Here is a 17,563-nt window from a genome sequence, read left to right as displayed (position 1 = left end):
GGTTGGGCCCAATCCATGTCCCCCAAGGAGCTCATAATATTAATCCCTATTTTACAGATGAGGTAACTGAGGCACAGAGAAGTTAAGTGACTCACAGCAGACAATCAATCAAGAGAAGCAGCGTGGCTCAGTGAAAAGAGTCCGGGCTTGGGAGCCAGAGGTCATGGGTTCGAATCCCAGCTTCACTACTTGTCAGCTGTGTGGCCTTGGGCAAGCCACTTAACTTCTCTGTGCCTCAGTTACCTCATCTGGAAAATGGGGATTAAGACTGTGGGTCCCACATGGGACTCACGTATATCCCCAGTGTTTAGAAGAGTGCTTCGCACATAGTAAGTGATTAACAAATACCATCATTATTATTATTATTATTTATTGAGAACTTACTATATGCAGAGCACTATACTAAGTATTTGGGAGAGTACAATACCACAAAATTAGTAGACATGGTCCCTGCACATAACGATCTTACAGCATAGAGAATGCGCTTTACAGTTCAGACAAGTGACAGAGTCAGGTTTAGAACCCAGGTCCATCTGACTCCGAGGCCCGTGCTCTATCCATTAGGCCATGATGCTTCTCTTCCTTTCCCTGTAGCCATTAGGACTGGCTATGAAAAAGGCTTACTTGGGGTGGTGCAAGAAGGAAAGCCGGAAAAGACCAAAGACCCAGAAAAACCGTGGATTGAACCAACAGTTCTAGGATGCCTGTCTCCCTGACTCTAGACTGTAAGCTCATTGTGGGCAGGAAATGTGTCTTTTTATTGCTGTAGTGTACTCTCCCAAGTGCTTAACATAGTGCTTTGCACACATTAAGTGCTCAATAAATACAATTGAATGAATGAACAAATGACATCGGGGAGTTGAATGATGACGATTTGGATGTGCCCATGGTGGATTCCACACTTAGTTGATCTTAACAGATTATAAACTCCTTTTGGGCAGTGATCATGTCCACCAACTTTATTGGATTGAATGCTCCCAAGCATTCAGTAAAGTGTGTGTTCTGCCTGCGGTAAGCGTTCCATAAATACCCTCCCAATTGATTGGTTGATAGTACCCACAGAGGTTGACTCAGTAGTTCTATGGGCAGGCCGCAGGGCAGAGGGAGCTGATCTGCCATCGGTGTGGCACCCCACCTCGGAAAGTCATGTCAGAGGAAGGTCATCCCCCTCCACCTACGCCCAGATTCCTTGACAGGAGCCAGAGGCCAGGAGGAGGCACATTTGTAAACCAGCACATGCTGGAGAAGCAGCATGACGTAGTGAGTAAACCACAGGCCAGGATGTCAAAAGGTCATGGGTTCTAAATCCCAGCTCCACCACTTGTCTGTTGTGTGACCAGGGGCAAATCACTTCACTTCTTTGGGCCTCAGTTACCTCATCTGTAAAATGGGGATTGAGATTGTGAGCCCCACGTCGGACAGAGATTGTGCCGAATCCGATTTGCTTGTATCTACCCCAACACTTAGTACAGTGCCTGGCACATAGTAAGCACTTAGCAAATACCATAATCATTAGTATTGATCCAGACACGAGCAGGGGCGTTCCTCTGAGGATCTCTGCAGCCCTGGGGGAGCCAGGTTCAGTGCGGTTGGCCATCCCGAGCTTCTCGGGACCGGCCCGGGGAACGTGCGTACCTACTGGCATGCCGATCCCATAGCCCTTGGTGTCCAGTAGCCCCCCAACCTGGGTGAGGTTACAGTTGCGCTGGCGGTAATACTCGTTCATGGTGGACTCCAGCAGGAAGGCATAGTTGGAATTCAACACCCTGGCGATCCCCTCCTCTGTGCTCTTCACAAATACGCTTGGCTGCTTGGAGTACATGTAGTTCCACATCCGCTGGTACGTCTGGTAGCGGGAGTTCTGTGGAGAGAGAGTGGAGGAGGTGGGGAGCGGGAGGAGATTGGACAGGGAGGTCAGTCTCGGGGCGATCTACAATCCTGGCAGCCAAAGCTCCCCTCGCTCCTACCGAGGCAGAGGTCCTCAGTGTTTGGGTGCCAAGAAAGATAGGAGGCCTGAGGTCTCATCGGGACCCCTCAATCCACAGGGACCCCAGAGAAATGCAAGATGCCACAAATCCAGTTGCTGGTTGGAGTCTTGCAGGGAGTTCGATGGAGGGGGTGGGACTGGGGCTCTTGACTTGGCAACTCAGGCTTCACTTGGGACCCTCCAAAGGGGCAGCTGCTAGAGAATCAACCACTTCAAGAGCCAATGGAATGACAATTCGGAGCCTCTCGGGACTGCCTTCTGGAGGGGAAGACTCCATGGGTCCCAATTAACTTTGCTCTGCCACTACCCCTATATCTGTATTCCCCAAACCACCAGTTGATGAGGAGGACGAAAGGAGAAGCTCTCATCCAAGAAACCCCTCACCCCCCTACATCCTTTCCTTGAGACCTCTTGGGGCTCTAAGTGATCACTTGCTGGCAATAAGTATCTTGTGGAGAAACCTGAAAAGGTGTGATCAGTGACTGCATAAGAAGAGCTTTCTGGCTTCTTCAGTAGGAATGGAATATTATCATTATTATTATTATTATTATTACTGTATTTGTTAAGCTCTTACTATGTGCCAGGCAATGGAGTAAGCGCTGGAGTGAATACAATCAAATTGGGTTGTAAATAGTCCCTGTCCCACATGGGGCTCACAGTCGCAATCCCCATTTTACAGATGAAGTAACTAAGGCACTGAGAAGTGAAATGGCTTGCCCAAAGTCACACAGCAGACAAGTGGCAGAGCTGAGATTAGAACCCTTGACCTTCTGATTCCCAAGCCCGTGCTCTATCCACTACATCATGCTGCTTCTCTATTATGAGAAGGAGCATGGCCTGGTGAAAAGAGCATGGGACTGGGAGTCAGGGGAGTCACAGCAGCTCTGCCAAATGCTTGCTGTGTGAGCTTGGGCAACTCACTACACTTCTCTGTGCCTTAGGACTCCTGTTATCCCTCCTACTTAGACTGTGAACTCCATATGGGACAGGTACTGTGTCTAATTCACATATATCTTCCCCAGTGCTCAGAAGAGTGTCTGACCCATAGTAAGCACTTAACAAATACCATAAAAAAAATTGGAGGCCTGCCCTTTTCCAGAGAGCCGTCTCACACTGTCAGGGTTGGGAGCCTGGGGGGTGGACTGAATGACCTCTAGAGTGTCTATTCATTTCCACCAGGATTTTTTCAATCTCTGCCAGGCCACGGCTGTGGTCCCCTCACCCTCTGACCCTTTCCTGATTCCGGGCCACAACTCTTCCACGGAGAATAGGACAAGTGGGTCCCTCCAGCTTCTAAATGGAATGTGAGAAAAGGGCATACCAGAAGCACGTGAAGGCCGGGGACCTATCTGTCCCCAGCGGACGGTCCCCCAACTCCCGGGTAGTAACAGAATGGGGTTTACTTGGAAGAAGGTCATGCTGGAGCCTCCTTGAATTGTGCCATACTCGATAGCCGTCTGGTCGGCCAGGTCGTCCACGGACTCGATGGGCACATCCATTCGCTGCACGGTCAGGAAGGCCGCCAGGTTGGCCGTGTAGGATGAGATGATGATCAAGGTGAACGCCCACCTGGGTGGGAGACGGACAGTGGGAGTGGCTGAGAGAAAGAGGGGTGGGGAGAGAGGTGGTCCTTTCTCCCATTTCATGAGCAAAGCTACTAGGAACATCTCCTCCTTCCTGGCCTGGGTGAGTTCCCCATAAGTCTAAACAGGAAGGATCCCTAGCCCAGCCCATCTCTCACTGAAATGGCAAAAGTAAATGTGAAGAAATTTCTGCACAGGTCTTCACGTTAACAGTGGGTCCTGACCTTTCACAGAGACAGTCTTTCATTCAATCGTATTTATTGAGCACTTACTGTGCCCAGTGCACTGTAATAAGCACTTGGAGGAGTACGATATGACAATAAACAGACACACTCCCTGCCTACAAAGAGCTTACAGTCTTGGGGGGAGACGGACACTAATATAAATAAAATTACAGATATGTACATAATAATAATAATGGCATTTGTTAAGCACTTACTATGTGCAAAGCACTGTTCTAAACGCTGGGAGGTTACAAGGTGATCAAGTTGTCCCACGGAGGGGCTCACCGTCTTAATCCCCATTTTGATGATGAGGTAACTGAGGCACAGATAAGTTAAGTGACTTGCCCAAAGTCACACAGCTGACAATTGGTGGAGCTGGAATTTGAACCCATGACCTCTGACTCCAAAGCCCGGGCTCTTTCCACTGAGCGGCTGGTGGGGGGTAGGGGGGAGTGAATAAAAGGAGCAAGTTAGAGTGATGCAGAAGGGAATGGAAGAAGAAAGGAGGGCTTAGTCAGGCAAGGCTTCTTGGAGAGGATGTGCCCTCAGTAAGGCTTTGAAGATGAGGAGAGTAATTGTCTGTTGGATTTAAAGATGGAGGACATTCCAGGGGTGTTCCAGGCCAGAGGTAAGAGGTGGGTAAGGGGTCGGTGGTGAGATAGATGAGATGGAGGTACAGTAAGAAGCTTAGCATTAGATGAGCGAAGCAACCCCTTGGTGAACTCAAATAAGGACCAGAGTTTACCAGTCTGCCCTCCCTCTCTCTTGTAGGCGTACATGAATAAAACCTTTGAAATACACATTCTTCTCTATTTATTACTTGGAAAGTGATAACAGTGCTGATCTCTAAATTTCCTTCCTTAATCTCACTTTCCAAGAGAAATAGCCACTCCACACCCCTATTTTACAATTGGGAAAATCCGAAGCCATGAGGGGTGGAATATCAAGGCACAGTAAGATCAGTGTAGGAGCGCAGGAAATAAGGACTCCAACACAGGGTTCCAGACAGAGTAAACAGAGGGTTACTGATAGAGTAAACGGAGACCCCAGGCCTGTCAATATAATTAAACCCGAAAATGGTGGACCAGGAGAGCTGGCTAACTTGTAGATCATTCCTGTTGCTGTTGTGCTGCTCCTGGAGGGAGCTGTGGGACAGAGACCTCCATTAGGCTCTTCCCAAGGGCACTGAATATATACACATTTACATTTTCCTATACCCATTCTATTTGCATAAGTCTACATAAATGGGGCTGAGGATTCTCCAGCCATTTTCGAGGGTAAATTGCTTCTGTTCCCCAGAAAGTTGTTATATACTGATTTTTTAAAATCCCAGCTCTGCCACTTATCTGCTGTGTGACCTTGAGCAAACTGCTTTACTACTCTGAGCCTCAGTTACCTCATCTGTAAAACGGGGATTAAGAGTGTGAGCCCCACGAGGAACAACCTGCTTACCTTGTATCTACCCCAGCGCTTAGAACAGTACTTGGCACATAGTAAGCGCTTAACAAATACCATTATTATTATTATTATTATTACACTCATCCAGCTTTAAAGGATTTAGATTCCCCCACAACAGAAAGAGGACACACACACACACACACGCACGCACACTGTCAGAGTAGTGTGGTGCATTGAGCAATCAATCACCCATTGAATTCAATCAGTGGAAACCACCAATCTGTATGAATAGCTTGACTTAGTGGAAAGAGCGTAGGGCTGGGAGTCAAGAGACTGGGATTCTCATTTCAGCTATATCTGCTCTTGCCTGCTATGTAATCATGGGCAAGTCAATGCACCTCTCTGGGCCTCATTTTCTTCATCCTCTAAATAGGGATTAAATGCCTATTCACCCTCCCACTTAGACCGTGAACCCTGTGTGTGACAGGGACTGGGTCTAATCTGATTCTATCACTCCTCAGCTCCACTGACCTCCTGCACCCACCCCACCTCAGGCACTCAGCAACTTGGGCCTCCAAGAGGCCTTCCCCCACTAAGCTCTCATTTCTTCTTCTTCCTCCCTTCTGGGTCACCCTTGCACTGAGATTTGCCACCTTTATTCACACCTCCCTCAGTCCCACAGCACTTATGTACATATCATAATTCTATTTGTTCTGATGACTTGACACCTGTCCACATGTTTTGTTTTGTTGTCTGTTTCCCCCTTCTAGACTGTGAGCCCGTTGTTGGGTAGGGACCATCTCTATATGTTGCCAACTTGTACTGCCCAAACGCTTTGTACAGTGCTCGGCACACGGTAAGCGCTCAATAAATATGATTGAATGAATGAATATCCATAATTTATTTATATTAATGTCTGTCACCCCCTCTAGGCTGCAAGCTCACTGTGGGTAGGGAACATGTCTACCAACTCTATCAGAAGTACTCTTCCAAGCACTTAGTACAGTGCTGTGCACACGGTAAATGTTCAATAAATACGATTTATTGACTGATTGTATTACATCTATCTCAGTGCCTGGCTCATATGAAACAAATATCCCAGTGATTATTATGATAAATCAAACCCATTCCCCTCATTCTTTTCCACTGAACAGGCAGATCTGGGGCCTGACTGATCCAGATCAGTCAGTCAGTCAGTCAGTTATATTTATTGAGTGCTTACTGTGTGCAGAGCACTGTACTAAGCGCTTGGGAGAGTACAATACAACAATAAAGAGATGCGTTCCCTTCCCTCAATTAAAGGATAATTGCCTCGACTTTTCCCTTCCCTTCACCCATGTAACCCGGGAGAGCCCAACCTCTCTCTGGGCCTGCTGACCCTTCCCACTCTGACCCGGCTCCGCCCCCTGCCAGCCCCTGGCCCCGCTCCCACCAGGCTCTTACCAGACTCCGCTGACGCAGCGAGTGGATAGGGCACGGGGGGCGATGGTGGAACCTTGCTGCATGAAGCCGCCCACAGGAAACCAGAGGCTGTTCCCCAGGGAATACTGGTTCACCAGGAGGTTGCAGCGACCCTGAGCACACGGATGAGGACTGTACCACTCGTAAGGTGTCAGCCTGTGGGGAAAGAGCCAGCCCCAGGAAGCACACTCAGAGGCCGGGGTGGTGGTGGTGGTGGGGGCCCAGCCAAGGGGGAGGGAATGAACCCCCTCGTCCTTGGACCAGCCTGCAAACCAGGGGGAGCGGCAGCTTCTCCATCACCCAGGCAACGGCACCGAGAGCTTCCCAGTGAGCTTCTCCGAAACCCCCGGGGCCCATCCTGGGTACGATCCAAGATGCTCATGACAAGCCGCTCACACCTCTTCGATCAACAGTGGGAAAATTGGATTATCGTGAAAGAGGTGGAAACCCACCCAAAGCAGGCAATTCCAATTAAAAAAAAAAAACCAGCAAAAAACAAACCAAGGCCCACAGCACCCTGCTTGCTGAAGTGGAGGTGGAGGTGTCAGACAGAATGTTCGCTCTCCCTGGTTGTTAGGGACAACAGGTATTTGACAGTGGCAATGGCTGCCCGGTCAAATACAGAGAACCTGGAATGAGCCAGAAGGAAGAGGTTGTGGTGGGGGTGGAAGGAACTTGGTGTCAAATTCTGACTGACACCATAGCTCATACCTGGGGGACCGAGTGCTCTGCTCTGTTCTGATCTGTCCCTACTGATCACTGACTTTTGACTCTAACCACAGGTGTGGGACACTGCAGTAAGCCAATACAGTGGCCAGGGAGATTCAAGGGGGTTGGGGAGAACGGTGCCCAGGGTGTAGCTGTCCTGGAGCCATGCCATTTAAAAACCTAAGAGTCCAGTCTAACAGCCAAAACGCCAAGTTGACATTCCCGCCATCTAGAGAAGCTGAGAACTGTGTTAGGGAGCCTTTTCCAAGATCCAGCCAGGATGCTAACCCCTGTGGCTCAGCAGGGCTCTAGACAGGAGAGAGCTAAGGATGTTGGGAAACAGGGAAGGAGAAGACAGAAAGCTGGGGGCCCATCAGTGTCCCCCTCTCCCGAGACGCCCTCAGCCCTGCCTGCTACAAGCATTTTCTGAATATTGTTTCATGAGTGTCTGTTCTGCTTACTTTATAGTTACACAGCACAAACCAGAGCTTGGCACATTGTGACTGCTGCACAAATACCACTCCTGTTTCCAGAACATTGCAGAGAGCCACAGAAGGGGTAGAGGTGACAAGCTCCATTTTACTGAGAGGCTGGAGGGCCAAACAGCACATGCCTAATCCCCCACTGGACTGGGAGGGCAGAGGAGGAGTGTGGCCAAGTGGAAAGAGCATGGGCTTGGGAGTCAGAGGACCTGTGTTCTAATCCTGACTCTGCCACTTGGTTTCTGTGTGACTGTGGGTAAGTCACTTAACTTCTCTTTGCCCCTGTTTCCTCATCTGCAAAATGGGGATTCAATACCTGTTCTCTCTCCTACTGTTGTTTTTTTAATGGTATTTGTTAAGCACTTACTATGTGCCAGGTACTGTTCTAAGCGCTGGGGTAGACATGAGCTAATCTGTCTGGACACAGTCCATGTCCCACATGGGGCTCACAGTCTTAATCCCCATCTTATAGATGAGGGAACTGAGCCATAGAGAAGTGAAGTGACTTGCCTGAAGTCACACAGCAGATAAGGGGTGGAACAGGGATTAGAATCCAGGGCCTTGTGACCCCCCAGGCCTGTATTCTATCCACTAGGCCTCGCTGCTTCTCGCTACTTAGACTGTGAGCCCCTTGTGGGATGGGGACTGTGCCCAACCTGATTAACTTATTTCTACACCAGTGCTTAGAAGAGTGCGTGACACACAGTAAGTGCTTAACAAATACAATAATAATAATGGGGAGGAGAAGGAAGAGGAGGAATCTATCCCTAACGCCTTTTCCGGGATCTGCTCCCAAGAGCCCCCAAATGATCCCACCTTTGGAGGCCACCTTCCTCGGTCTCACTCGGCAGGTATCGCCAGACCTGGGCCAATTCCTCCGCAGCCCCAACCGTGCTCCCCTCTGCCATTTGTGTATTATCAGCACCTCGTCCCCCTCCCGGGTCCTGCTTGAAGCTCCGTGCCACCATTTCCACCGCACAACACTTTGAGGCGGCTTCCTGGCAGGGGCTGGTGGCGGGACAGCCAAAAGCACAGCGCTTAATTGCTCCGACCCCTCTCCCTGTGTCTCCCGACAGAGATGCCAACATGGCCCGGAGGGAAGCGGGGGATGCTGAAGACCAGCCAGGCACCTGGTGAAAGAATGCAGGCGGACAGGTGGACTGGCAGGAGGAGGCTGGCGGAGGGACGGGCGAGTGGAGCCCTCTCACTGCCACCCTCACCCACCCTGGGCCTGGGGCCTCCCCGCTTCGCTCCTTCAGAGAGGGGTCACCCCCTGTACCCTTCTTCTCTTCCCCAACACCACCCACCCCCAACCCTTCCCCATGCTGTCTCCCTGGACGAGCACTAGGTGGGGCTGAGAGGACGGGAAAGGGAGGCAGGACAGTACCGAGCCACCAGGAAGAGCACACAGCTGACAGCCAGGTAGGCGAGGAGCATGAACAGCCAGACTCCCGGAGAGAAAGGGTCCAGAAAGGAGAAATAGCCAGGTCTGCGGCCCTAGGGAATGGAGACAGAAAGGAAAAAGAGTCACCGCATGGGATCCCTCTAAGGGATTCACTCCTCCTCCTCCCTTCCCCAGAAACCCACCGTTATTCGGTGAGTACCATGTTAAGTCAGGCATGTGGGAGAGCATCCATATCATGGATCTCCTAGACTTTGGACTTCCTGGGAGACATTGAGGAAACTCTGGGGGCTGCGTCATTTTAAGAACATTAGCAAAGCCAACGTAAGTCAGCCCATTCAGCTTAGAATTCGCTCTTCTGCCAGATCATTTTCCTAAAATATCATTCTGTACATACCTCCCTTCTCTTCAAAAACCTTTAATGGTTCCCTATTTACCACCACATCAAGGAGAAAGTCCGACCACTGGCTTTAAGAAACTCCATCAGTTCTTTCCCTTCTGTTTATCCACTCTCTTCTCTCACAACATCCCAGCTCACACTCTTAGTTCCTTTCAAGATTACCTGCTCATTGTGTCTAATTCTCATCTTCCTTCCTGCCTGGAATTCCTTTGCCCTTCAAATCTTCCAAACCACATCTCTCCTCATTTTCCAAACCTTTCTGAAAATTTCACCTCCTCCTCGAGGCCTTTCTCTTCTCCCCAGGTTACGTTCCACCCAAATGCTACCTCAGAATTTCTGCACCAACAGCACATTTTTTCAGGCATAGACTACTTGATGTCTATATCGAATATCGAGTGTTAAAAGCATACAGATCCAAGTTCCTGGGCAAGAGATAGGGAAAAGAGTAGGGGAAAAGAGGAGTCAATTAGGGAAGGCCTCCTTTAGGAGATGTGACTTTAATAAGGCTTTTAAGTGGGAAGAGTGGTGGCCTGTCATATATAGTGTGGGAGGGAGTTCCACGTCAGAAGGAAGACACCGGCAAAGGGTTGGTGGTGAGACAGATGAGATGGAGGTACAGTGAACAGGTTGGCGTTAGAGAAAAGTGTGAGGGCTGAGTTGTAGTAGAAAATCTGTGAGGTAAGAAAGGAGCTGATTGAGTGCTTTTAAACCATGCACTATTTGTGCCTATCTGCTGGGTATTTTAGCGTCCATCTTTCCCTTCAGATTGTAAGCTTCTCAAAGGCAGGAATCATGGCTTCTAACTCTTCTGTAGACTCCCAAACGCTTAGTAGAGTGCTCTGTACCCTATAGGTGCTCAAAAGACACTATTATTATTATGATTGTATCTGTTACTATGTGCCATGCATCATTCTTAATTACTGTGTGTCAAGGACCACTTGTTGTCTGATGACTCATCCCTAACTTGTCCCTCTAACCCAGAATGGCCCCATCCCCTATTAATTTACCCGAATCCCCAGAATCTTTTGATGCCCTCCCGGACAACAGGACACTCCTTCTCCTTGCCATTCTCAGGTCGGAGTTCTTCAGGACACATTCCAGAATGTGGTCCAGAGGGATTATGACTGATTCCATGCACCGGTGTGGTCTGGCCCCATTTACAATAATAATAATCATAATAATTATTATGGTACTAATATTTAAATGCTTACTATGTACCAAGCACTGTACTAAGCCCTGGGGAAGATACAGGATAATCAGGGTAGACACAGTCCCTGTCCCACATGTGGAATGTAATGTAAAATCTCCATTTTAATTACATTCCATTCAATCATATTTACCGAAAGCTTACTGTGGGCAGAGCAGTGTATTAAATGCTTGGGAGAGTACAATATAACAATAAGCAGACACATTTCCTGCTCACAACAAACTTGCAGTTTAGTGGGGGAGACAGATACAGATGAGGAAACTGAGACCTAGAGAAGAGAAGTGACTTGCCCAAATCACACAGCAGACACGCAGTAGAGCCAGGATTAGAAGCCAGATCCTCTGATTCCCAAGCCCGTGCTCTTTTCCCTAGGCCATAAATGAGAGAAAACTTGCCATTCTGTCACTCATCATGCAGTCATGAACTGCTGGCAGAAGGAGGTGGGGAGTGGCTTGGCATTCTGCAGTGGTGGCTAGGGTGGGAAATGAGAGGAAAGAGACGGGGTCTCACGAATCTTGGATCACATCTACACACAGATCGCTGGACAGCAGAGAGACATCTCCCCAACAATAAAGCAAGGACAGAGCTAAGTGTTGAGAAGCAGCATGATCTAGTGGAAAGAGCACGAGCCTGGGAGTCAGAGAACCTGGGTTTTAATCCTGGCTCCACCACTTGTCTGCTGTGTGACCTTGAGTGAATCACTTCACTTCTCTGTGCCTCAGTTACTTCATCTGTAAAGTGGGGATTAAATTCTACTCCCTCCTACTAGAGCATGAGCCCTGTGGGCAACAGGGTCTGTGTCCAATCTGATTAACTTGCAGCTACCCCAGTGCTTAGTACAATGCTTGGCACATAGTAAATGCTTAACAAGTTCTTCTAGACTTGGGCCTGGAGGTAAGAGGACCTGGATTCTACTCCCGGCTCCACCACTTATCTGCTGTATAACCTTGGGCAAATCACTTCACTTCTCAGTGCTTCAGTTTCCTGTTCTCTAAAATGGGGATGCAATACCTGTTGTCTCTCCTAACTGGGTGGTGAGCCCCTTCTGGGACCTGATTATCTTGTACCTACCCCAGCGTTTAGTACTGTGCTTATAACAGAGTAAGCACTTAACAAATACCATAATTATTGCTATTATTAGTTATAGTATTATTAGTACTATTACTCCTGGTGCTCTCAGGCCTGGGAACCTGGACGGGGAGGAGAAATCTGGATGTTTGAGCCCCTCCCACCCTCCCATGCCTGGGCCTGAACCACAACGTGCCTCTCTCCATCCCCACTTCAGGCCCAACCTCCCCCTATTCCTCCTCGATGGGCCTCACTGGTTTCGGGACAAAGACACCCCACTTCAGGGCTCCTCGGCTACGTCCCAATGGGAGTCCATTAGCCGCAGGGGAAGAGCATAATTCTCCGTGATTGCTGCTCTTGGAATCCAAAACCCCATTAGATGCTGAATGTCAGAAATCCATACTTGATTGTATCACAACAAAGGAAATTGAGGAAAATGACAGTGCTATTTAAAGTTGCCGAATTTGGTTATGGGTGATAAGGGAAGATGTATGGCTGCAGGGAAAGGGCCTGGAGACGCTTGTCATAAATAAGGAAACATCACTAGCTGAGTGCTGAAACTTCAATACTTCCCTCCCTGAGATATGGTGGTCACTTAGGAGGGTCAACAACTGATTTGGTTTCTGATTGACCGACGTGACTGATGCCCATGATAGCATCAGGGCTCAATTTGTCCTTATCTTGGTTGGCGCTTATAGATATTTCTATGCTGGCAGACAGAAGCAGTGTGGCTTAGTGGTTAGAGAACAGGCCTGGGAGTCTGAAGGACCTGGATTCTAATCCTAGCTCTGCCACCTGTCTACTATGTGACTTTGGGCAAGTCGCTTCACTTCTCTGTGCCTCAATTACCTCATCTGTCAAATGGGGATTGAGACTGTGAGCCCAATGTGGGACAGAGGCTGCGTCCAACCCAATTTGCTTGTATCCACTCCAGAACTTAATACAGTGCCTGGCACCTAGTAAGCACTTAACAGATACCACGAGTATTATTATTATTGAGATTTCAATGTTTCAAAAAAACCACGCCTTTCAAGTCCTAAACATTCTGATGGTTTTTGATCCATCACTTCAACGATCCTTCATTCTCCCGTATTTGAGGAAACAGATTCACAGTGAGATTTTAATGACTCTCCAGCACAATGCGGAGGCCACATACCCGAGTGGGTGTTATGAGCTGCCTGAGCCCTGGGGGACAGGTTCCTAGGAAGGCGAAATCCTCATTAAATGCTGCTGCCCTCCCCGCCTCCCCCCTCACACCATCCAATAGGAAAACAGGTATTATACTCCGGGCCTAAAGAATCAGAAGCCATTCATGTTATGAGCATGAGGAGGAAGGGAGACATGTGTTTGCAAAGCACCTTAATGCTTTTTGGAATTGCTGGGAAGGAATGAAATGATGGGAGGCTCATGTCATGGTTAATCAATTTTACTTATTGAGTGCTTACTGTATGCAGAGTGCTGTACTAAGCACTTGGGAGAGTTCAACATAACAAGCTCTTTGTGGGCAGGGACTATGTCTGTTTATTGTTATATTGTACCCACCCAGGTGCTTAGTACAGTGTTTTGCACAAAGTAAGCTCTCAATAAATATGATTGAATGAATGAATGAACTACATAACAGTTGGTAGACAAGTTCCCTGTGCACAGTGAGCCTACAGTCTAGAGACAATCATGGTTAGAACTTTCTAGACACCAATTTAGACAGGGACATCCATGCAGGATTACACTTCATTATCATCATGCTATTTGATAATAATAATAATGATGATGGTATTTGTTAAGTGCTTACTACGTACCAGGCACTGTACTAAGCACTGGGGTGAATACAAGCAAATCGGGTTGGACACAGTCCCTGTCCTAAGTGGGGCTCACAGTCTCAATCCCCATTTTACAGATGAGGAAAATGAGGCCCAGAGAAGTGAAATGACTTGCCCAAGATCACACAGCAGACAAGTGGCGGAGCTGGGATTAGAACCTCTGACCTTCTGACTCCCAAGCCCGTGCTCTATCCACTATGCCATGCTGCTTCTCTATTAAGCACTTACTAGGTGCCAATAACTGAGGTAGATACAGGATAACAGTTCCCTGTCCCACATGGAGTTCACAGTCTAATCAGGATGGAAAATAGGTATTGAATCCTCATTTTACAGATGAGAGAACTGAGCCATAGAAAACTTAAGTGATTTGCCCTCTCAGGGAGATTGCTGTTCACTGTGGGCAGGGAATGTGTCTGCTTATTGTTGTATTACATTTTCCCAATCTCTTAGTAAAGTGCTCTGCACACAGTAAGCGCTCAGTAAATAGGCTGACTGGGTAGTCCTCCCACAGTTGTTCAGGGGAGCGGTGGTCTTTGGATCCTGGGTAGACCCTCATTTCCTTGCTTCCTGAGACCCGGGGCTTTTGGATAACAGGCCTAAGCCAGGCGAGGAGCCCAGGGTTGTAGGTTGAACTTTCTGAGTTTAAATTCCAACTCCTCACCGACTTGCTGTGTGTTCTTAGGCAAGGGGCTCAACCTCTCTGAGCACTGTTCTCTCCAGCTGAACAATGAGGATCTAAGGCTAGTGGGAATTCCTGAACTAATGTTGGCAAACCGCTTGGAGCATCTTGAGAGAAAAGCACACAATAAATACTAAATATTATAATGATTATACATTCAGAGTTCCTTATTTCCATTTTACAAGTTATCATGTTACTTAGCTATATGGAATAGAACTCGTCGTTTTCCATTTTCTTATAACACAAGTACTAAGCAGTATTAGAAATGATTCACTCATTTACTTAGCCTTGTTCTCCTTTTCCATTACGAGTCTTTAAGGAGGAAAGCAAACCTCCTGGAACAATTGGTAATATACCACTGGCAAAAGCTAGGTATTAACTTAAAGATGGAATTTATTTCTCTCTCTTTTAAAACTATCTGCTCTTCCCGGTGTGGGGATTATGGCTGGCTGGGTGCTAGGAAGGAAAACAGAGGAGGTAAAGGTGGGGAGAAGATGTCGCTGCTTGCTTGAGAGACGGGGACCGATCCCAAGTAAAGGTCATGATCATTCCCATCTTGGCTGCTTTGGCCTGGGAACACTGGGCCTGGCTGGCTTCAACAGGTGAAGAGAATGCCTTCATCTAAGGATCTGTATCATCAACAGCATTTATTGAGTTCCTGCTGAAGGAGGGGACAGTACTTAAGTGTTTGAGAGACTACAAAAAGAGGTAAAATAACCTGATCCCTGATCTTTAGGAGCTGAACAGTCTAGAGAGGGAGAAGGATAGTCAAATGAATCCTGGAAGAGAGGCAGATCATTTTAGCCAACTCTCTACCCCTAGACAAGCACCCCTTATACCATTCTGAACCTCACCTAGGGCTGGAAGAGATCTCAAGGGGTCACCTTAACCAGCCGCCTGCCTCCAGGGAGGCCTGCCCTAAATAATAATAATGATGGCATTGTATTAAGTGCTATGTGCAGAGCACTGTTCTAAGCGCTGGGGAGGTTACAAGGTGATCAGGTTGTCCCACGTGGGGCTCACAGTCTTAATCCCCATTTTGCAGATGAGGGAACTGAGGCACAGAGAAGTTAAGTGACTTGCTGAAAATCACACAGCTGACAAGTGGCGGAGCTGGGATTTGAACCCATGACCTCTGACTCCAAAGCTCCTACTCTTTCCACTGAGCCACGCTGCTTCTCTAAACCACCCTGAGCCACACCTAGGACTGTAGGAGAACTTTAAAGGTCATCTCAGGTAACCCCCTGCCTCTAGGAACGCCTACCCTAAACCATCCCGAGCAACACCAAAGCCTGGAAGAGACCTCGAGGGGTCAACTCAACCAACCCCCCGCCTCCAGGCAGACCTGCCCTAAACCACTCCTAGCCATATTTAGCCCTCCAGAGGCAGAAATTTCCATGTCTTCTCGATAGGCAATGAATTACAAGACGCTAATACTTTAATACGTGCCAGCAGACTATTCTTCCAAACACAATCTTTACTATATTCCTCAAAAAGACTGCTCTAGTGTGTTGGAAAAAGCCAATGCTTTGTGCCCAGAAACTCCTACGTGTTGGAGGGCGGCTTTGTGGGGGCAGGGGAAGCAGGAAGGGCTGGGGGTGCAGCATGCCTGCTCCCTTGAACCCCTGTAACTCCCGCTCCCCACTCCAGATGGAGGCTGTGTTCCACGACGGTCCCATCAGTCACCAGACGGAGTTCCAGGGTGGCCTGGGATGGGCTCCGCCTGTGGGGGCTGAGAGCCCGTTCCCCTTGGGAAGCCCCCTTGCCATCTGCCCAGGATTCACTTTGGGCAGGGAATGTGTCTGTTATATTGTTGTCTCCCAAGGGCTTAGTACAGTGCCCTGCACACAGTAAGTGCTCAATAAATATGATTGATTGATTGATCATGCCGCATTTCCGAGGCAGATGGGCCGGCTGTTGGATCCTAGTGGAAAGAACTTTCCACATGTCAGACTCAATCTGACAATCTGAGAAGGAGTGTGGCCTAATAATAATAATAATAATAACTGTGGTATCTGTTAAGTGCTTACTATGTGCCAGGCACTGTACTATGCACTGGGGTAGATCCAAACAAATTGGGTTGGACACGGTCCCTGTCGCACATGGGGCTCACAGTCTCAATCCCCATTTTACAGATGAGGTAACAGATAAAGCAGAATGGGGATTAGAACCTAGGGCCTTCTGATTTCCAGGTCTACGCTCTACCCACTACACCATGCTGCTTCTAGAGTACTAATCCCCAGTAATCCACTTGCCTTCTGTGTAACCTTGGACAACTCAATTCACTTCTCTGGGCCTCAGGTACCTCATCTGTAATGATATGGGGATGAAAACTGCGAGAACCTTATATGGACTGTCTAAACTGATTAGCTTGTATCTACCCCACTGCTTAGTACAGTGCCTGGCAAGTAGATATAAGCTAATCAGGTTGGATGCAGTCCAAGTCTCACATTGGGCTTATGGTCTTAATCCCCATGTTACAGATGAGGCAACTGAGGCACAGAGAAGTTAAGTGACTTGTCCAAGGTTACACAGCAGATAAGTGGTAGAACCAGGATGAGAACCCACGCTGCTTCTCTCTGCAACCAGCTCCTCTGGGATGGAGTGGCAGCAGTGGCCAAAGAGAGAATGGATAATAATTGGTGATTCTTGAGCACTTAGTACACGTTTAGCACTGTGCTGAGCAACGGGATACATACAATACAATCAGATGAGAGATAGTCCCTGCCCCACATGAGGCTTATGGTTTAAAGGGGAAGGAAAACAGAAACTGAATCCATATTTTATGGATGGGGAAACTGAGGCACCTAAAATCATTCAATCAGTAAATAGTATCTATTAACCACTTACTATGTGCAGAGCACTGTACTAAGTGCTTGGGAGAGTACAAAACATCAGAGTTGACAGACACGGTGCATACCTACAAGGAGCATACAGTCTAGAGGAGGAGCTTAAAGCCTAAAAGATGTGACTTGACCAAGGTTGCACTGTAGGCAGGTGCCTGAGCCAAGATTAGAATCCAGGTCAAATCCAGATTAGGATCCAGAGCAAAGCAAAGGCATCTTCCCACTGGGCCAGGCCAGTGGTAACACAGTGGATGAAGATGGTAACATCTAGCATGTTACCATCCATTCCATTCCCCATTCC

General features: G+C 48.2%; 1 protein-coding gene across 1 annotated transcript in view; it reads right to left on the bottom strand.

The window, feature by feature from the left end:
* GRIK4 (glutamate ionotropic receptor kainate type subunit 4) overlaps window positions 1–17,563 on the bottom strand; it is a 232,778-nt gene that overhangs the window by 17,596 nt on the left and 197,619 nt on the right. Inside the window, 4 exon segments of the mRNA XM_038753600.1 lie at window positions 1,636–1,861; window positions 3,391–3,556; window positions 6,636–6,809; window positions 9,231–9,340. Of these exon segments, the coding sequence (XP_038609528.1) occupies window positions 1,636–1,861; window positions 3,391–3,556; window positions 6,636–6,809; window positions 9,231–9,340 (676 nt within the window).

Source organism: Tachyglossus aculeatus, chromosome 11, assembly GCF_015852505.1.
Source record: "Tachyglossus aculeatus isolate mTacAcu1 chromosome 11, mTacAcu1.pri, whole genome shotgun sequence".
In the NCBI taxonomy this organism is placed as follows: domain Eukaryota; kingdom Metazoa; phylum Chordata; class Mammalia; order Monotremata; family Tachyglossidae; genus Tachyglossus; species Tachyglossus aculeatus.
Note: the sequence above shows the minus strand (reverse complement) of the source record. Positions and strands in the feature narration are given on the sequence as shown.